Genomic DNA, 22,109 nt, shown 5'->3' with positions numbered 1-22,109 from the left:
TAACCCTACGGCCAGAACAAAAGACATAAACACTACATTTGTTGCACAAGATCAACCCAAAAATCCTCCCTTCAACCTTAGTCTCCTCTTGCACTTGCTCTACCCTGTCTAGGGCATCTTTTCCACCTACAAAAACACATGAAGACCCTCACCACTAGCCCTCCTTGTTGCGTTGTTGCTATAGAAGTGTGTGGCCTTGTTTTGGAAGGCTTATTAACCAACTCAACCTCCAAAACAAGCCTTTCTTCCTACCTGCAAACACACTGAAAACTTTGACCTTTCCTCATGTGATGATCCTCCTTAGTCTTGCTCAAATCAGCCCTTCTAGACCTCGGCCTCCTTCCTATGCAACTCGGGCCCCAATAGTCTAGAAAAGATGTCCAAACCTTGCTTCTTCTCACCTTCATTGGAGACCAACACTTTTGTGCCTATTTCAAATATATCCTTGATATGATTTACACTTGGTTGGGTTATCATAGGACTCCTCCAAAACTCTTATTTATACAAAACACTAGGGCAATGTCTAGCCCAACCTTGGGCCTTCCTTAAGTCAAGTTGACCCACTTGTTGTGCCTCTTTTCCCCACTCATTTACATAAAAATTCTTATCTCCATTTATAGACCTCAGATTTTGATTATTTTTTATGCCCCTAGTTCCTCTAGAGGTCCTTTATCATCTCCAATGGTCAAACCAGCAAAATTCAACTTAGTTTTGACCCAACTCATTTGGGTGCAAAACCCTCATCCTTGGTTTTTAAGCCCGCAAACCATATTTGTGTGCTCATTCCTCCACAACCCTCTAGCCTAGGGTTTGGAGTACCTCCCAAGATCCAAATCTCATCAGTAAAGAGTACATGCCCTGTGTTGGCACTTCTAGATTTCAGTCAGCGATTCGTGCTTGAGTGTGACGCTTTGGGGACAGGGATAGGAGCAGTGTTAATGCAAAATCACCACCCCATTGCATTCAAGAACCACAAACTCAAAGATTATGAGTAGCATTAATCTGTATATTGTAAGGAGTTGTTTCCCATTATGCATGCACTCGCCAAGTTCAAACAGTGTTTAGTGGGGAACAGATTCAAAGTGAAGATTGATCATAACAGTGTACGGTTCCTCATGGAGCAAAAGGAGTTGAGCGAAAGGTAACATAAATAGATCAGCAAGCTTTAGGAATATGATTTTGAGATTATGTTAAGGGCAAGAACAATGTGGTAGCAGATGCCTTTCCAAAATGCCATCCACCCTCTCTCTCTTGGAGATTTCAGGTGACTAGAAATCCTTCCTACTCATGGAGTACTCCAAAAACAAATTTGTTTGCAAGATCCTAGATGGGATAATTTAGGATGATAGGTATTGTTTCGTTGGTGACATCATTTATTACAAATGTTGGATTTACCTGGTCCCAGAGTCTTAAGGAGAAGACTATGCAGGCAGCACATAGCTCACCCCTGACAAGGCCCCCTGGGTACGTGAAAACCTATAAACAAATCAAGGAGAGGTTCACATGGAAGGGCCTCAAGACAGATGTGACAAGATTTGTCAAAGAATGCAGTGTCTTCCAGCAAAACAAAGTAGGGCACACTCACTTGACAGGGTTGCTACAGTCCCTTCCCATCTCAGAGCAGAAATGGGAAAGTGTTTCCATGGATTTCATCACAAGATTGCCCCAAGTGCGGGGCAAAGACTATATTTAGGTGGTGGTGGATAGGCTCGCAAAATTTGCACACTTCTTCGTCGTTCCCTCCAAATATTCAACATCACAAGTGGCAGAGTTGTTATTTAGAGATGTATTCAGATTGCATGATCTGCCAAAAATCATTGTGTGTGACAGGGATAACAGGTTCATGGGAGGATTCTAGCAGGAGTTGTTTAGACTGGTTGGAATGGGGCTAATGCCTAGTCTTAGCTACCACTCAAAGATTGATGGACAAACCGAGATGGTCAACAAATGGTTGGAGGGCTATCTCAGAGGCTATGTATTTAGCCAGCAAAAAGCATGGGTAAAGTGGTTACACTTGGGAGAACATTGTTATAACACCGCTTACCACGTGTCAATTGGAATGCCACCCTTTAAATCCCTATATGGATATGAAGCTCCAACATTCATGGATAGAGTATTTGGGGATAACTGAGCTCCTCTGTCTAAGGATTAGGTTCAGGAGAATCAGGATATACCATGAGTCCTCAAAGACAATTTGCAGATGACCCAAAACCAACAAAAAATCTATGCAGACAGGCATCGAATAAAGTGTAGCTTTGAGGTTGGGGACAAGGTATATCTTCTTTTGTAGCCTCATAGGCAATGATCGCTCAAGAAGAAAGAAGTAGAGAAGCTTAACCTAGATTTTATGGACCCTACTAGATTATGAGGCATGTAGGGGAGGTGGCCTACGAGCTAGAGCTCCCATAGAGGTGTAAGATTCATAATGTTTTCCACATTTCTTACCTCAAAAGGACCTTGGGTCAGCATGTAGTGTCTTCTACAGAGCTTTTGCCACTGGACGATAAAGGGGAACTAATACTAGTTCTGAAGGGAATTCTAGAAGTGAGGGAGCCAAAGCTAAGGAACAAGACTATAAAGGAGTACTTGGTGAAATGGAAAAATATGTCAATTGAAGATGTTGCGTGGGAAGGGGAATAAGTGCTCCAACATCTGGGACTAAAGATGCTTGAGTCTTGGATGGGGAAGATTGTAATGTCTCCATCCACTTAGGAGTCATAAAGAAGGGGGTTCACTAGCCTAATAAGGTTCCCATAGGCTAGGGCGGGAAAAAATTAATCAAGGAACATGATTTGCCTAAGAGAAAACATTAAAAAACTAAAGTGATGAAAAGGGGACAAGGGTCTTAGGCTAATAAAAAATCACTTTGAAAATATAAAGTGAGAAAATCCACTAAAGTGGCTTTATTAAAATAAAAAGGTAAAATGGTGGCAAAAATAGCGAATGAGTTATAAAAGAGGGGAAATGAGGAGACTCTCATTCTTGGTTTTGCCAATTTGAGAAAAAAATAGAGAACTCTTGAGGAAGAGTCAATAGTTTTTGGAAACCCTTACTATTGGTTTCTAGTTTCGATGTTGAAACCATATGCCCTAGTTGATTTGGGTGCGCGATCACTCAGATTTCACCAAGTCCTTCAAATGAGACAATATGGCAGAGCTAGACTAAGTTTTCAAAGTGTTATAAATTGATTTAAGCTTTGATTTTGTATATTCTATATATCTTCTTTCAAGTGAAACTTCCAAGTCAAATCTAGGACCAAGACTGTTGTTGAAGAGACGTTGAGTTCTTCCATACATTACTGGCCAAGTTCCACTGAAGACAGACGACAAGTTATCTATGAGTCTGTTGGACGAGTCCATGGAGAAAGGGGTCGAGTTCTCATGTCTGATACGGGTCGAAGTTGATGTTCCTTTGCTAGCTAATTTGTGTTCTTAAAGGGACATGTTTATCTACTGTGTGGTTGTTCCTGTGAGGCGATCAAACGTTAACCAGGAGAGTCGAGCTATATCATTTGTGGTTGAGTTTATTTAAGCATAAAGATGTGTGCCTCCTCGGGCTAACCGGACAACATATAAACCTTTGGTGGTTGAGAACAATGCTTACAAAGGGGGTCAAGTTGTGGTTAAACGAAGCTTACAAAGGGGGTCGAGCACATCTTTTTGGCACCCATTCGAGCTATTTATCAAAGTTGTGATTGTTGGTTGAAGCCTGAAGGAGGAGCTTTAGTTATTGATTATTATTTATCAGCCTAATATTATCTTTGCGAGTTAAGTCTTTAGGCATAGACATTGTATGACCATATATATATATATATGGTTGTATCTTACTACATCTCTTCTATCTATTAGTGGTATGTATCTTCTCTAAATTTAATGTCAATTAGTTATTGCCGAGTTATGAGTAAACTCATGTATTTTGAGCACTGTGTATTTTATTTGAAAGCAAATATAAAGGAAAATGAACCTACAACAATTGAAAAAAGTTTGACAAAATGTGCCATTGAAAACCCAATCCAAGCTCAAAATTTTAAAGGGAAAATTTGAGATATCTCAAGAGAGTATCTTATAGTGGATGGTAGGGATTTAACCTCCATAAAATATTCTAGAATATTTTTTATGGTTTCACAAATCAAAGGTTGAGATTTATCTCCAAAGTAATTTATGCCCTTTTTGCTCTTTAATTAAAATTATTAATTAAAAAAAATATGAATAGGTGTCATATGAATAGGTGTCACCTGAAATGAGTTATGGCATTTTTTGGCATAGTATTGATAGACCATGGTATTGGCCCACGGTGTTGTAACAAAGCCTAATTAATAAATATTTATCTCCATGGTAAAGAGAGGCTGAATCTCCTTGGTTAAGTATCTTCTTACATGTTTTCTAAATGTACGTTTGTTGAACTTATATATTAATTATTTTATAATTAACAATAATAATAATTTAAAATAGAGAACCCAGCCCACAGAATACAGAGACACAGTTAGTCATTGCTTCGATCGAGCCATCTCAAGGAGAGTGGCGAAAGGTTTGATGCGCGAGTTTTACTCACTGCCGGATTTCAGTTTTTGCCTCTTTTATTCTTATTTCTTTGTACACGTTAGTTCTCTAACGTTGCGTGGAGTGCGAAAGCACTTCACGGCAGCATACGGAATGCTTCAATGCATCTGCTAGTGTAACTTTTCGTTATCTTTTTAATAAAAAGTTACCGATTTTTTTCCTTGGAAAAAAATAATAATTTAAAATAAACTTATAATTTAGTTTATTTTTATAGTTTAGTTAGTTTTTATGAATTTTTTTAATTTTATCAAAATGTAATGTATCACGAAATAAGTGTTTTGATATTTATCATGGATTGATGACTATCTGTATTTAACAGCTATTTAATTTATATGACTGCTAATTCATATGAGATCAACCATAAACAAGTACAAGAATATTTTCATAATTTATTATTTACCTCTTAAATATAAAACTGTATAAGAATGCAAAAGGAATAGAAGTGTTTACAAGAAATATTTCAGTTCATTTACTAGAAAGAAATATTTAGGTTAGTTTGAAAATCTCGTAGTCACTTAGAATCCATACAAAGAGCGAGCAAAATGACCGAAGTGTTAAGCATCTAAGGGAACCACCAGATCAGGTATGATAACATTCGGTGCTTTTTAACAAATCATAGTGCAATTCCATGCATAATTGCATCTTGAGAAAGGCCTTGAGATAACATCAACAGCAATATGGTAAATCTACAATACATGCCACGAATATTCCAGAATCTGAAAGAAAAAAAATAATGAAGAGATTTGGCATGATAAAGTTGGCAACTTCTGCCACAATATGTGCCCTCTTGAATGTCACATAAAGCCTTTGAAAAAATTAACCCTAGATGTATGGACCAAGTCACAATCGAGCGCATCAACTTCCTGATGGCATTTACTCATTATTAGCACACAAGTTTTTATGGTATTTGCCCATTATTAGCACCCAAGTATAAATGCTTACCTTATAATCCACATAATACCTCAGATTCTTTGGGTATAGACTGTTGAAATTCTTGGCACTCTACTCCTGTTTCACTTAAGGCTGAAATAAGTTTTGGAATAATTTTACGCAACATAAGCTTGAAGCCAGCAGAACTAGTATTCTGATTCTCAGACACTGTCCCAGCATTTGATGGCAACATGCAATCTTCTGAAAGTGATCCGACTTGAGCCCCTTTCATATATGCATCGCATGCACGAAGAATATAATGACCGCGTTTTTTAAAATGCTCTTTGACAAACATTTCAAAATGCTGCACAGACGACAATCAGTGGATTTAAAATGTTTCGACAAACAAGTTCAACAAGATAATCAGAAATGAAAATCTCCCCAGAATTTTACCTTTGGGGGCCTGCGTAGTATGTACAACATTGACTTGCATGATAAAAGAAACGAGTTTTCACTGTATGCTAGAGAGTTCTTCTCCCCTTCAGCAGAACCAATCTGTTTGTCATATCCGGCTTCATTAAAGTAAGGCTTAGAATTTAGTACTAATCCTTGAATGGAAACAAGGACTTGTAGAATGCTTGATGATGTTGGATCCCAGACTTCATTCCCTTTGCCTGTCCATGTGTTTAAAAGACTCAGACAGACTTTTCCATTCTCATATAGATTTGGATTCAACCGTAACCCACCAGAATGGTAGTAAGCTAACTGCAAAGTCAAAAGTCAACAAAAAGCCATATGATACTTCCATACTGAAACTCAAAACAAAACTTAGATTTCAATTTCACTTTCAAATCAAACAGTTCTAATGAGGTGCTTACAGGTGGTATATCGGGATATTCAGATGGAAAATGAATGTCAAAGAAGAAAAGTCCATCTTGATACGGAGTCCCGGCTGCTCCAACAATCACAGCTCTCAGCAAATCCATCCTATCCTCATATATTCTAACAAAAATTGTATCTGTCCAATCAATGCAGAGTTTATATATCATACAATTGAAAAAACCTTTATTTTAACAACCAACACAGTAGAGGGCCTGAAATACTGTCTGCACATAATTTTATTTGGTTACATTTTTCTGTGACTACACGAGTACAAAGTATGCTCAGGCACAGTTTGGTTACAAGAATAGAACTGTTGCACTAATGCATATAGTTGTTGGGTTGTTCTTTCCAACTGCATTAGAGACACTCCATATGGTAAGAAATTATGATCAATTCAAGTAAATGTTCAAATGCATAGCACTGAAAAACTTTACACTCCCGGATAAAAAGTGAGTAAGATAAGATAATTTTCTTAATGCCCAACAAATTGACCACAAAAGTAGGTCAATGGGACTAAAGAGTACACCCATGTGAATACAATGCAGGCATGGGAAAGCAACTCCTATATCGAGGCTGAAAGCAACAAAAGGTGAAAAAGAAGGAACCATAACTAAGTGCCTTGAAAAACTATTCCCTAACAGTATATCTGTAAATATTATGACTTCATCTAGCAAAACCAGTAGAAAAAGGTCTGCATGGCTTAGAAATCACCTGGTAAATTTTTTTCAAGGATGTTCCATTCTTGCTGAATTTTCTTCATCCATTTCCGCTCATTAATAGGCTGCAACAAGATGTTCAAAAACTTCAGTCATACTCCGTGAAAAAATAAAATTTCTTTTGGCATAAAAGCTCACTAAAGGAATGAGAAAAGGATGACCTGGCCTGTTTCATTCAGATAGTAATGTCCCACAGAGTCCCTTACACTATCAAAGTGTTTGAAGTGACCTGGGTCATGACAAGTAGAACTGGATAAGCTAGGCACTATAACTTCATCCTCTATCTGTTCCATATCAATTTTACCAGATGTCAATTCAACTAAATCAGCCCCTGTAGGCGATTCTATGCCACCTTGAAGACTTATATTGTGTTCACCATCCCTGCCATCCATACATTCTGAATCATTTTGCATTTCTTTATCAGCATCTTTCATCGGGATCACAATTGTATCACCTGACACATTTGATCCCTCCTGAGTACCTGTGCTAGGGTCAGATAGATGATCCTGAGAATCAATTGCCATCTCTTCTTTCTGAATGTTTCCTGTTTCATTCCTATCAAGCATCTCTTCAAAATTATCTTTTTGAGAAGCACATTCTTGATAGCTGAGATTTGATGCATCAGACATACTTCTGGACCGACGAAACTGACATAAACCACTAGCAATCCTAGCAACAAATCCAAAAGCAGCTTGAGGAATTGACAGATTGCCTTCATTCTGCTGGCATATGATCTCCTTTGGCTGGGATTCATTCTTCAGATCTGCCAGATCACGACCGCTATCTGCCCCAGTCTGTAAATCAATATGTTCTTGGATTACATTTTTCTGGTCAGCCAGATCATGATCACCATCTGGAGCAGTCTGTAAATCAGTATGTTCTCTGACCTGCTCCAACTGTTCCTGCTGTTCATGTTAACAATTCAAAAACAGCATAATTTATTTACATCTTAAGAATCAATCTCCACACACATGCAAACAAACCAATGTAATCCATTTCATTAAAATATAAATACCACCTGCTCGTCCATTTCAAGTGCATCCACTGCATCAGGATCAACCGTTTCCCAGCTTGCAGCATCATCTTCACCATCTTCTTCAACATTACTTTGGATTGATGCATCATCTTCGTCTCTACCAACAACAAATATTGCTTGAGGTCCAACCTACATAATGAACAAAAAATGTAACCTTTACACAATAATATTACCAAAGTAAATTCACACTGTTTATTCTAACATAGCCATATCATTCTGATCTACAAAAGCTACCAGACCATTCTTCCTACATAAAAGATCTGCAAGTAGGGAAAATATTAAAGTATGACAACTGTTTGGCCCAAGTAGTAGACAAAAAGGAGGAGGGACAAATAAGCAGATCTCCCCTTTATCCCTTTGTAGAGACCAAAAATCCTCGTCCCAAATCCTAGAAACAGAAATTTGCCTGCTACCACATATAAATTGGTGGCAATTCAATTAAGGGTGTCTTCGCTGTTATGAAAAACTTGCTGCACCATCTAGGCAATTGAGATCATTCTCATTCAACGAGGAGAATTTCTGCTGAAAACTAAGTTGGAAGGTGTCTGCTCATTTGGCAGCATCACCTCTGCCAAGAAGTTTCATCCTTAATACACTTCAAAACATAGAAGCCTAATAAACATGGAGTTATGATTGACCCTTGTGCCTGACCAGATCAAAAGCATAAATTATCACTGGTTTCTCCTAAGCAAGTCCAAGTGGGCTCCTTTGCAGAAGCTATTTGTTTTCAAAAACATTCAATGGAAAAACACATGATCCATCCTTGGCTGTGTATGCATGTTCAGATGTCAATGGTGTTACAATATGTGATGCTCAAATAGAAACCTTTTTGGCTGAAAATAGTAGTGTTAAGATGAGGTAAAATAGACAACTTTACGATGAGGCTTGACTATTTTGAGGTGAGATATATTTCACTGGAGGTCAATATTTTGGGTTTTATTGAGAAACATTCTGATGGCTGGTAATGATCAAAAGTCAATTATTGCACCGAGTAGAGAGGTTCTCTACAGCCCAATATGGGGGAGATGTTTCTGCATTAGTGTTAGATAACATTATATTAAAAAATAATTTAAAAAATACTTACATTAAAAAATTAAAAAAATACAAGTCAGTTTTAGGATATAAAATATACAAATCAGCTATATCAGGGAATGATTATGACAAGCTATATCAGTGTCAAGGTGAAATGGGGAGTGTAGGAAAGCTGCAAACAGAAGTCTGTGGATGAAGCTTATGCTAGTGACTTTATTATTGGAGAACTTGGTGAAAATAGTAAATACCAAGTGGGAGATTATTGGAGCTGAAGGCTAGTGGTGGAAAATTAACAGGTTCCTATGTCAGTAAGTCCAAGTAGATGGAAGTTTCAAGATCCACATCAAATTTGACAGTAGGTGACATCAACAACATCAAGTGTCAATGTGCCAGAAAAGGTGTGAATCAACAACACATCAATGACCAGTCCCTAGAACCTGGAAAGACTCCAATACTTCTTAAATCAATTAGTTAGTCAGTTAAAAGCTTTTTGACATGTATCAACCATTTATCAGTCCATTAGTTGACAGCCAAGCAGATAAAGGAAAATTTTATCTCATCAACCTTATCAACCAGAGAACCGGCTGCATCAGTGGCTGTATGTTAGTGCAAAAGAATGGTTGTAAATGAATGCATGCCGAGATGTAGTGAGCAGAGAGGACATTCCCTGTGTGTGACTATTGTTAACGTCTTACAATAGTGTGATAGTCATCAAAGAGCCCTCTGCTCATTAAAAAGTGTTGTTATCAGTATTTTGATTGTAGTGAAAGCTGTATTTTAGGATATACTCTTATTGAAGGATAAAAATCAGTGTATAATTTTACAAAGGAGCAGAGTTTACTTTTCAATCATACATAACTGCATGCTGTTCATTAGGCTTCCAATTTATAACAAATCCAAAGCTCATTCACAGCAAATGCACAAATCTAAGTTGCACGAAACGCTAAAACGTCTAAAAGTGGCCATATATATATATATATATATATATATATATATATATCTTGCAAGAAAGAAAAAATGAGACACAAAATTGTCATTTTAGGAGGAAAACCAAGTCGATATAAACTCTTAGAGATGATTACATGATGCAAAAATCCAACCTTTATAGATGAGGTTGTACATTGAAGGTTCCAAAATCAGCCTTTATACATGAGGCTATATGTGCTAAAACTGAAATAAAACATGAGTTAAAGACAATTATTGGCTACATTAACATATCATTAATCATAAAAATCCTCATCCTCATCAATAAATATAGAACCGGATGCTTGTTAAGCAAAAGAGGCAACTCTACCAGTACTTGCATTGCCACTGGCACTAATATCAAGGGCAGCAATCGAGAGCTATAAGTCTGGACATTCTGCTTCCACATCCCAATCTTTATGATGTCCACTTGTATATTCTTCACCCCTACGAGACAAGGCATGGGTTTGAATGAACATATACAAGATCCTAAACCTTCTGCGCTTCATAGAGTGAATGAAACTATAAGTGCTCGAATTACATTATGTTGATAAGGAGCTTGCAACTTGTGATAGAATACAAGTGGCAAGACGTTGCAAATAAACACCATTTGCCCGATGAGAAGTCCACCACTTAACCAGGTTCATGGTCCTCCTCTCATCCAAAGTTGACATGCCTGCAAAATTCTCTAATCCAACAGTAAAACAGGCAAATTCCTCCCTTACATCAATTTGTAAAGAAGCGGGAAACAACCTCTGAAAGGATTTCTTCACTCCATAGACCACCTCCTTGTCCTTATGTGAGGCATTCTTCTTCCCATTGCCTTGAGCATTGAATTCTTCATCATAAAATTTTGGATTTAGAGCATGTGCCGAAGTGTGCAATGGAATGTTGAAGCCATTCCACCCCGTAACAATGATGGACCTCACTTGCTCAACAAAATCAAAATCTACAAAAGGAAGAGTGGAAGCCTCTTGTGTAATAATTTCCACGGTTTTCTCAACCATCATATCCATGCCATCATAAACCTCTCCCAGGAAAGGTTTCTTTATGTCTACGTTTCAGAGAAGATCAAATGCAGGTAATGTCAACTTGAGCAAGAAATCAATCTCGCTCCACCAATCTTCATCAATCAACACCCTCTTCACCATATTTCTCTTCTTTAAATCTGCCTGTCTCCACTTAGCCCAAGTTGAACCCGCCACCATACTCGTTGATGCAGTTTTAACTTCAACAAGGCGACGCAACATGATGAAGTTCGAGGCATACCGTGTCTCAACAACTTTGAGCAACTCCATTTTGGAGCATTCACGATATATTTCTTGAGATTAGTGGTGGTTGTTGATGAATTTTATAATCTCCCTAGCCTACCCTATGACCTTCTTAATCCATTATGTTTTTGCTTCAATCTCTTCTATAATCAGATTGAGATTGTGGGCAATGCAAGGATTCCAAAACATGTGATTGTATCTACTCTCAACAATTAGGCCTGCAGCTTTGCAAACAGGTGCATTATCTGTGATAACTTGCACCACATTTTCTGGCCCGCCTTGTTCAATAACAACAATTAAAATTTCAGCAATAAACTTACTATCCTTTACCTCACCCAAACAAATTTCTGCTTTTATGAACATGGCTCCTTTTGGTGATGATGCAATGACAGTAATCAATGGCCTATGCCTTGTATCAGTCCAACCATTTGAGATAATGGAAAGGCCTGTGCTACCCCATGAGTTACGAATTGGTTTCAAAACATCATCAAGAAGTTGCCTCTCTTTCTTGAGCAAAATTGCTCTAAGTTTTTCATAGTTTAGCCCCTTGTAACCTTGATGGGTTATGTTAATCGCTCTCACCAAATCCTGCCAATATGGGGATCGAACCACATTAAAAGGGATGCCACAACTTACAAGCAAAGATGGCCCTTGCTCTTGAGCCAACTTCTTCACTCTCTTGATTGTCAATCATTTCCAACAACCTATTGTCTTTAACTAGATTTTATGGCTTGGATAACTCTTCTTCTACTACTAGTGCCCTCCTCTTTCTTGCTTGAGTAGATCTAGGGGCATTGGAAACAACTTTGAGAAGCCATGAATGTTGCAAAAACAGAAAATAAATTACTCACTGAAACAAGTGTTGACCACACCCTTGTTCTTGCTACCCACGCCCCTCTTTCCCACAACCTTCTTTTTGCTTCCCACGCCCTTCTTCTTGCTAGAAATGCACCATAGCTTGCTCCCAATGCTCCAAAACACAACTAAAATGCTTGTTGTTGCTATAGGAAGCTCCGCTTGCAGAAGAATGTGTGAGAAATGAGTGAATGAAGTGTTGTTTTATAGAAAAGAAAAGGTTGATGTGGTTTCTAGAGAATTCAACTTTCAAAAAAAAAAGTTTTAGCTTAGTGTTGTTGGGCCACAGAAGGGACCCACACCCTTCTTAGCCACTTAAACAAACCCAAAAAAAAAGCATAACACGGCCAGTTTTGGCCAAAATGGCACCGAAACACTGTCAATCGTACCGTCAGACATTTCGGAATCACAAAATGTCGTCAGTCATACCTTATGACATTTGAGAATCACAAAACGTCATACAATACGACAATTGGTGTTTCACCAAGTTTCGAGTACCAGTATGGCCCCTAACTAGACGTTTCGTGCATCATATGCACAAATAACACAATGAAAACACACACACTATGAATATCACCACATTTAATATTTACAATTATCACAGGAGTTCCATCTATTTCAACTACTTGCATGTGAAATTCCTAAGAGAGATGCAACAAAGCTCTCCCCAAATCCCTCTAAATGGTAGATAGTTGTTTAGTTATACTAAGCATTCTTAAGGGAAATTCATCTAGTAATCATTCCTTTTTTACAATAAGATTACTCATCAGATACTGGTTGTTACCCACAGAAGTGGGTAAAGGAAAATAAATTTCTCACCTTTGGTCAACCAGCTAACCAGGATCCCTATGATAATCCACAAATAGCTTTACTTCAAACCTCTCCACCTATGCTCTAGTCAATGCTCTCTCCCATCTAGCATAATTCTTAAGGGAAGGTGGGTAATCTAGTGGAAGGTACACTAACCATTTTTGTAATTATGTGCTTTCATTTAATGTTAAGGGCATTCTAATATGGATCACAGGTTGAGCTAGATGATTGGCCACTCTTGACTATACCCTTGTTTCCACAGTTCACCTGGGAGGTTATCCTTTGCCCCTAGTCCAGTGTGACCTCCCCTGAGGTCTTTTTTTCAGGAGGGGCATGAATAATAAGCATTGATTAATATAGTGTGCCCAACGTAATCCATACTCGTCATTTTCCATCTATCTCTGATATTCATTTCCTTTCTTTGGGTTCATGTCATTTGTCACCAGTACTGGTACCCTATATGCACATCTCTACGTCAGGGCTTGGAAGCTTTGCCCTAAGAGGTTGATGCAGCTGAAAGATAAAAGCATATATGGCCACAACTGAAAGAAAATGAAAAATGCAAAAGATAGCCATGACTAATAATAAGCATGTGGGCAAAAGCCTAGCCTGAGTTCTACCCCCCTCATGAACCATCTCCCAGTTCCAAAGCATATTTTGCTCTCTCTCTCGCTCTAAATCAAAGGAACTTATATTGTCCCAACCTCGATGAACAATAAACCGCGGTATTGAACATGCAAAGTCTTTCCCATTCTATGTACACATCTATCACATGCACCTACGGATTGATGGGTCTACCTAGAAACTGTCCTTCCCCTTGAGGTTGGAAGCACCTAGTAGGGGTAATTATATAATCATCCCTAACACAAGTGTGGTAACTTGCTTATAAATCATCAACTAGAAAGACATTTGAACAAAAGGCTTGTGTGAAACATTTTTACGCCCCTAGCATTAAATATGAGCCGCTATAATACTTTAATGGTTTCTTTACCTAATGATGTTGATCTCACTTGATCTTTAGGGTATGTTTAAGGTGGTTTCTCATAAATGCATTAGCTATCCCTTGAAGGATGGTTTGGATCCTATTGCAGCACCATGAAGTAGACACTAGCCCAGCATGAGAACACTTACAATCATTGCAACCTTAGTGTTGCCCCTCTAGAGATGAGCATTGACCCTTAAGGAGCCTCCACGTGGATGTATGGCCCCTTCCACTAAATGCTAAGCCAAGAAGTCAAGTGATTGGCAAGATTGATGATGTGCTCCAAAGGACCCAAGACACCCCCAAGTTGGGCTTGTACCTACTTGTTGGGCATTGCCTTATTTCGAAGCCTAAGAGACGATGATGATCCTTGATATACTTTTGGGATCCCAAAAGTATATCAAGGATTCCACTAAATGCTAAGCCAAGAAGTCAAGTCATTGGCAAGATTGATGATGTGCTCCAAAGGACCCAAGACACCCCCAAGTTGGGCTTGTACCTACTTGTTGGGCATTGCCTTATTTCTAAGCCTAAGAGACAATGGTGATCCTTGAAGAACTTCTTAACGATGACGTCTTGGATGAGATGTGGCTTGGGGATGCACCCATTTACTTTGATGATGTATCTTGGAGTGAGGGGCACTTTTGGACCCACTTATCACTTACTTGATGGAGATTCTCATTTATTGAGGATGATGTCATGTTGCAGAGCTTTTTTGTCCCACACGAGTGGAGAAATATGTCATTTTATTGTGATATATCATTTTATAAAGTTATATTTAGGTTGCCTTGTGACTTATTCGCCTTGTTGGACACTTCATACAAACTTTTAAGGCTTTTAATTGTAAATTAACGAAATTTGGCTTGCTTACCCCAATATAAATAGAGGGGAGTCAAATTTATTTAGACCATTGTCAGACACACTCATCATTTCAAATCTCTCTTTTCTCTTGGACGCAATGGCTAAATAGAGTGTGAATTGTCTTGGGGAGGATATGTTTTTCATGGAGAGGCTTTCTTTGGATTGATGAAGTGATGCTTGCTTGAATGATGTAAGTTTAATGCTATTTTCTTCCATTTTGCATGAAATTTCTGAAATTAGGGTTTTCCATATGCCATATTAAAAAGTGCAATATCTTTTGTGAACTCTTGTTTCTATGTATTTATGCAAAATTTGTCATCAAGTATCCATCAAAGGAACTAGTTTTCTTGCATCTTGTCCTTAAATCTCCTACACAAGAAAGTTGTTAGGGTTTCCCAAGTGAAGCAAATTGTCTTCCATCCTCTCTCTATCCAAGGTCCTTCTATCTTGACCTTGCCCTAATTGACTCCATTGCCCAATTGATTAGAGGCACTAGTCTTGGTGTGTCAATCAACCTTTAAATTCCTTTCATTTAAAATTTATGGTAATTAGGGTTAGGGTTTGATCAAAACTGCATTTTGTAGCACTTTTGCACCTACATGTTATAGTCATTTAGGTAGGAATTGCATCCATTAATGTTTAAAAAGAAAAATCAATCATTTTATGCATATTTTACACCTTATTTTAGGGCTGACGTCTAGGTTATTTTGCTGTTTTGTGCATTTTCAGCCATTGAAAACCATTGTTTGACCTATCTCTTGTTTACCTCCTTGAGAAACCTCAAACCTTTAATGATATTACCATTACTAGGCTGTTTTAATTGCTGTTACACTGTTTTGCATGCTGTAAATCTGCATATCTATAAAACCCTAACTTATAACAGCATTCTTTAGTTGATGGTGGCTAGTGGGAAATCATACTTTCTACGGTACTCTCTCACTTCACCTAGCTGGGTTTCTCGTAAACTTGACCTTGCCTAGCCGGGTTGTGGGCCTAACAATTGGATGGTCAGGGGAATGGTTCAGGGGATAGCTAGTTCGCCCTTACCTTGTTCTACTATTTATTGGCGAATACAGACCCTGCCGACAAGCTGGGACAAGAGCTCCTAAACATGCATATATAAGGACAGGAACTGGGAAAACATCTATAGACCATATCTCAGACTACAAGGCCTTGCCAGTACTTCTCTCTATTTCATCACTCTTTGTCCACCCCTGAGCCTGTCTTTACTGAAAATCCTTTAGGGTGTTTAATTGCAAGTCCCTTAGAAATCTATTTGGCTTAGATTCCTACATCATCTAACCTCTAAGTCTTGCTAAGGAAGCCTCCCTTGTGGGATAATATCCAACCACAAAACAACAGGGGAGAAGCCACCAAGGTGATCGTGGTTGTGGATCCCATTGTTGCCATAAGACCTAGATTGCCCAGTGAGGTTTTGCACTAGGCTGCTAGATTTTGTTGTAACACTGCTCAAAACTTGCCTTAACCAGGCAGCTACTGGCAAGGAACTAGCCAAATGGCCAACAACATTTTAGACAACCAGTTGAGTTAACCCCTTGGGCTAAATACAAAATCTATCATACATCACAACAATACTTGTTCATGGAAATTGATGTAGTCCGTAGAACAACTTTGATTTAGTCAGTGAGATAAACTATCCTAGGAAGTTATGAGATAGCCATCAATTTAGCACATCTGCTTAATATTTAATGAATTACTAGGTGGTGATCCCAATAATATATTGTATAATATCTTGAATGACATAACTTATAAATGCTATAATCCAGTCATCCATATATTTGCAATCTTATTTGATAAATATTACATTCGAGCTCCTTAGTTTACAAAAGTTGTTAGATTTTTAAGCTTTGCTAAACTAGATAAATCATTCTGATCAGCTGTATCATACATAACATGTCACAATAATTATAAAGCATTCACTATCATCCCTAGCAAAGACAAGAACTAATAATGCGCAATACAAGAATTAACTGGCTAGCTGAGACCATGTTTATACAGTTGTTGCACCCTCCATTCCTGTTGTATACAAAACAAAGTTTCATACTCCATCCTAAACAAAGGGTGTTTCACTAGCACAAAAATCACACAATGCAAAACACTCTCTTTCAGTGGCCCATTAGAACTGACTGGCAAGAGATGAATTTAATTCTATCCACTATTGGGGTCAATTCATGCTTATGCAAACAATACTAGGGTGTTGGAACTACTTGACTATATTTGAGAGGATTAATAGCTATAAATGTAGCAGTGATAAATTTCTCAGATAAAATATGGTACTTAAGCACACAATGCAAAATACTTTTCTCTTCAAAATCCCATTATAATCAAGCAAGAAAATAACATACCTTCGAGACCATTCCGTCTGCCCATGCTACCTCAATGTCTCCATCCTTAAGGCCTATGATATTCCCAATCCAGGACAGATTAGATTCATCAAGACTTTCATAAAGCTCTGCCTTCTGTCTTTTCTTCAGAGCTTTCTGGTTTTTGCATAGAACTGTCGTCTCAACAACATTGTTGGGTCTTGTTTCATCCCTACATTCTATTTGTCCAACCAACTGATTGCCAATGCCAGGCACTTCTGTTGCCTCAGATATGGGAGATAGGCGTATAACAATGTCCCCAATAACGTAATTGTAATCCGGATGCTCAGCTAGCTCATAGACACTTACTACCTCCTCACCATCAAATTTGCGTGCATCATCTGGACAATCCACAGGCTTCAGCCACGTTACTCTTGCTGTGCGCTCCTTTGAGTCCACAGTTTTTACAACTCCTATTCGTCCAGAATTAGAAGCCTCACCATCATCATCTGAAACCTTCTCCAATACATACTGTCCAGGAAAGAAGTCATAATCCCCAAGATTATCAATGGGAATCAAAGTTCTAGAATCTACGCTGCATGTCCTTGTGCCATCTTGCCATATCACATCTACCTTTGTCTGTTTGTTTCCCACAAATAGTGCTTCATTGAGAACCTCATCTTTTTTGTGGAGTCTTCTATCACGCTTGATAACACGTCTCCGAAATTTCTTTCGATGTGTAACCCAGCTATCAGATGCTGTCTCTTTTAAACATGAATTTGTTGTATTCTGAGAATCAGAAGTAGGTAAGGGGACACTGCCCCCAAGCATTTCTATGTCAATATCCAAACTTTCATGCATTGTCCGTTTGATCGCAGAGACAATAGTGCCACCAGCATCCTGTACAGCCAAGCTGTCAATGCCTGCAGGTGTTCCTGCATGAATGGTCTCTGTTTTTGAGACAGAAGCACCAACAGAAACTGAGAAAGATGAGGCAACATTCTCTACAGAAGCCTCCATGTCATCTGTGACAGGCAAAGTAACTTCTGACATCCTCCTTTCAGATGCAGGAAGTAGACACCAATCACCTAGCTGCCAATTAGCATATGAAAAACAAGACAATAACTTTAGCCGTTTAGGGTCCTGTTGCTCTGCAGGGATGGTAGCTGACTGAGAATTGTAACCAGTATGTGCTGCAGCAATCCAATAGACATAAACTGATCCCACTTCCACATTACTTACTGTGCCTTCCATACGATTTGCCTTCCATGCACCACACAACCATCGAGCATTCTTGAAAACTGTTGAAGAACTGCCCCGGACACGCTGCCCTGGAAAATAAGGATAATGTGTATCCTCATGGAGATTCTTGGAGATTGGGATAAGGCGATCAGGGTCAGCTTTCATCAGTTTACATTTTGATCCATCATCAAATACAACTGTCACATTATCAACCACTTCATCAACTTTGCCTAGCCAAGGCCCATGAATTACATAATCACCCACTGCAAACGCCCTTATTCGTTGAAGCTTTTTACTGGAAATATATTTTATTGTAGCTGATGTGGGAGTTAACAAATCTACTTTAAGATCCACGTTAACCACTATGCCTGTCTGTCCTGATGGATCCGAAGCTGCTGCAACTATATCACCATGCAAGAAGCCCCTGTCAAGCACCTCAATGTCACTGATTTTCTCAGTGGTCTCAGAAAGATTTGTCCAGACAACCCGTGCACAGTCCTCTGGAATAGACTCATCTTCATCTGGATCTTCACTGTCACTACTAGTACTATCTGAATCTGAATCACCAGCAACTTTTGTTACCATCCCAATTAAACCTTCATGTTGTCTACATTGGACTATGTCTTCTCTGTAAAGGCCTACATCAGATTGCATTGTTTGACCTTTCTGGAAAAATCCTGCTGAATCACGTATAGAGTTTTCTTCCAAAAGGCTTGAAGATGTCAATGTACAGCTTTGTCCACTAACATCAGGAGACTCCAAAGTGCAGCTCACACCTGAACTACTCCCTGCAACCACTGATGCATCACAACCAACTGATCTATCTGTGAATTTGGAAGAATGACTCTCTTCATCATGATATATGTCTCCCATTCAAATGCTTGTTGACAAATAGCTCAAAGAGAAGGCAACGGTCAGGCCTCCAGTGCACAAACAATCTGTATTGGGCTACCTTTATATTTAGATTCCAAACTAAACAAAACGTCCACCTTCGCTTATCAGATATTGAGATCCTTCAATTTTGTATACCTCTGCCATTAAAACAAGTTTTAGAATATTTTTGCTAGGGAAAAGGCTAAAAATAATGTGCACTAGTAATTTCCTAGGGCCTCATAACTGCTGTCAAAACTTTGAACTCCATAACAGTGTACACATCTTCATGGACTCTATGGTTCTTTTCTTAGCAGGAAACTAAGATACTTACATTAACAAATATCAGATCACATGATGGACTGCAGACAAATCCAACTAATACTTCAGACTCGTGGAATATATACAGCAGCTGCCCCCATCAAGAAGGGAACCTTTGACACCCATCCAAGATGCAGTATAAGCATCTATGAAATCCCATATGTAGCAATCAAATTTGTTCTTGTCTTAGCAGGAAGCCATATTATCCTCTTAGAGCATGTCAGCTAATGCGATGCCCTAGTTATAGATCCTTAAGGTATATGGGATTCTTTAATATATACAGCAGCTGCAATTGTCCATAAGGGAGCATTTAACACTGTTAAAAGACAATAGCCAATGTAGAAATTAAACTGAATACGTAACAATCGGATTTAACTCACTTTTGGGGTTAAAATGGAACTCAACCCTACTAAAATCTGAACAGATTTGCCAAGCAATCTTTTAACATGAAATTGGCAAAGAGACCGGTGGTTGAAAAGAGCCGCAAAAGAATTTTGCTGCACAGTTTTTGGGATCAAAAGTGCCAAGGAATAGTTGGCAACAAGAGAAGCCTGAAGGAGAACTCGAACTGCGTTACACTGCTTACGTTCACCCCCCTATAGAGCACAACTACATTAAAAAGGCAACCAGAAAAATGCTCCCCAGCCATATACTTGGACAACAGATTTTGATTTGATGTTCTGCCTGAATCCCAATTAAGTGTATATCCCACAATAGTCCTCTGACACTCAATTCAATAAACATCCTTCAAAATAGCTTCCGAGATTTTAATTAAAACTTTATTCAATAAACATACTTCAACCAGCTCAAATATGTATGACTGTTTATCAGCCGAAATCCCCCTTATGCTAATAATATTATCCCAGAAAAGAACAGGCAGGCATGATGCAAGATAAATTGAGGCCTTGGGATCCTTTAACGACAGAATAAAAAATTGATAGTTAAATGGAAATGATTAACAGATAAATTACGCAAATAAAATCCAACAAATAGGCAAGTATTCCTTGGAGTTTAAAAAAGAAGCTTCAGTACCTGTGACCGGCAAACAAAGCAGACAAATTCAAAATCAAACCCACGTGCAAAACTCATTTAAGTGAAGTTCAATTCATACGGTTAACGAAATAGACGATAAATAATCCATGGCCGAAATCAGAAAACGATTTCACCATCGTAAACTGAGATGCGAGTCGAATGTCCATTCTTCCATTATTTTCAAAGCACTTGGTATACAGAAGTTAGCTGAAACTTACCTGTAAATTCGGCGCGCCCGAGTTTAAGTCAGATTAGGGCCAAATATGAAGCAACATTTTCAGCCAAAATCCTATTAGGAAGGACAAAATGAATAAATGGTTGCAACTCTAACATTCAAAGCTTCTCCCTCCTGTAAATGCGACTTTACTTTCTTTACTGTATTAGCATTCCATTCACCTCCAATTGCAACAAATATATATGTCAACGTTTTTTCAGACTGAAACAGGGCACTGCAGATACAATGCTTGACGTTAATCCTAAATTTAAAGGTTAGTGGGTAGTTTCATGTTTGCAAGGTACAAAGGTCTCCCCGTACCTTTAGTTTATTTTTAATAATAATATTATTATTGATTTTATTTTTAATATTACTTTATAAATATTTGGTTAAGAATTTATACTTTTACTAAACAAAATACGTTTTATAAATATTTGGTTAAGAATTTATATTTTTACGAAACGAAATACGTTTTAAATAATATTATTATAGTAAAATGTGATTTATAATTTAATTTGGAGAAAAAATAATAATAATATTTGTTTCTCGGGGTGGCAGAGTATGGTGATAACGATGGGACAGGGGTTGTGGAGTGCACCTCGTTTTCAAAGTGGAAGGTACATGAATATGTCATATGACAAGTGTGGCGTGTGGATGTGAGGATTTGGAGCCTTCGATGATCATGGTGAATACATTAAGGGGGAACTTTGTGGTGCTTAGTCTTATTGATGGGCGTTGTTGGTAGCCATACGCAGTGGGATATGAGTGCACAGGCTAGCTTCTTGTGTACTCTGGAATAGTGCAACTATATTGCAAGGTTTGTGTCTGTGTGGTGGAGCTTCACTTCTACGTTGGTTTAGGTGATTTTGTATTTCATTGTTTGGGACCCTAGACCTAGTGCAACACAGGAAAATTTGCAATTTCGTTGGGAATTGGCATACCTTGTCCTTGGTTGTTTCAATCCTGTCAAGAATTATCCAGTAAAGGTGGTTTCTCTTTAGGCTTCTGGGGTAAGTCCTTATTTACCTCTGCGTTGGGTTTATAGTTGGCAAGGTTCTAGCGATGGGGTCCTTGCAACGTTGGCTCTAGTAATATCTCTCATATTCTTTAGTTGCCTAGTCATCAATTTTGAGTGTTGGTTTGTTGGTGTTGAGGTGCTCTAGGTCGATCTAGCTTTCGTTTGGGTCGCCAATGAGGTTTTGTTGGATTATCAGTGTTGGAAGCCAGGGTTGTTGTGGCTAAGCCTCAATTCCTTATGTTATTTCTTTG

At 38.4% G+C, this 22,109-nt stretch overlaps 1 protein-coding gene across 6 annotated transcripts; it reads right to left on the bottom strand.

Moving 5' to 3' along the window:
* Nucleotides 1-5,158: 5,158 nt before the first annotated feature.
* LOC149180287 (putative ubiquitin-conjugating enzyme E2 23) lies at nucleotides 5,159-21,124 on the bottom strand. 6 transcript variants are annotated; one of them, XM_089416004.1, is made up of 9 exons: nucleotides 20,845-21,124; nucleotides 19,608-19,880; nucleotides 17,204-19,434; nucleotides 8,046-8,192; nucleotides 7,189-7,932; nucleotides 7,023-7,092; nucleotides 6,308-6,447; nucleotides 5,883-6,194; nucleotides 5,159-5,793 (listed from the first exon to the last, which is right to left on the bottom strand). In XM_089416004.1, the coding sequence occupies exons 3-9, from the start codon at nucleotides 19,274-19,276 to the stop codon at nucleotides 5,503-5,505; spliced, it is 3,777 nt and encodes a 1,258-aa protein (XP_089272130.1). In that variant the 5' UTR covers nucleotides 19,277-19,434; nucleotides 19,608-19,880; nucleotides 20,845-21,124; the 3' UTR covers nucleotides 5,159-5,502. The 6 variants fall into 6 exon arrangements, with proteins under 6 accessions (XP_089272130.1, XP_089272125.1, XP_089272129.1 ...); XM_089415999.1 differs by lacking the exon at nucleotides 5,159-5,793 and adding an exon at nucleotides 19,975-20,190 and having other exon boundaries at nucleotides 6,025-7,092; nucleotides 20,845-21,122; XM_089416003.1 differs by lacking the exon at nucleotides 5,159-5,793 and having other exon boundaries at nucleotides 6,025-7,092; nucleotides 7,189-7,929; nucleotides 20,845-21,123.
* Nucleotides 21,125-22,109: the final 985 nt, after the last annotated feature.

The sequence above is a fragment of the Pinus tabuliformis genome, chromosome 3_2, assembly GCF_031772625.1.
Source record: "Pinus tabuliformis cultivar Carrire ecotype Pingquan chromosome 3_2, CPIR1, whole genome shotgun sequence".
Taxonomy (NCBI): domain Eukaryota; kingdom Viridiplantae; phylum Streptophyta; class Pinopsida; order Pinales; family Pinaceae; genus Pinus; species Pinus tabuliformis.
This window is presented reverse-complemented; position numbering and strand designations above follow the sequence as displayed.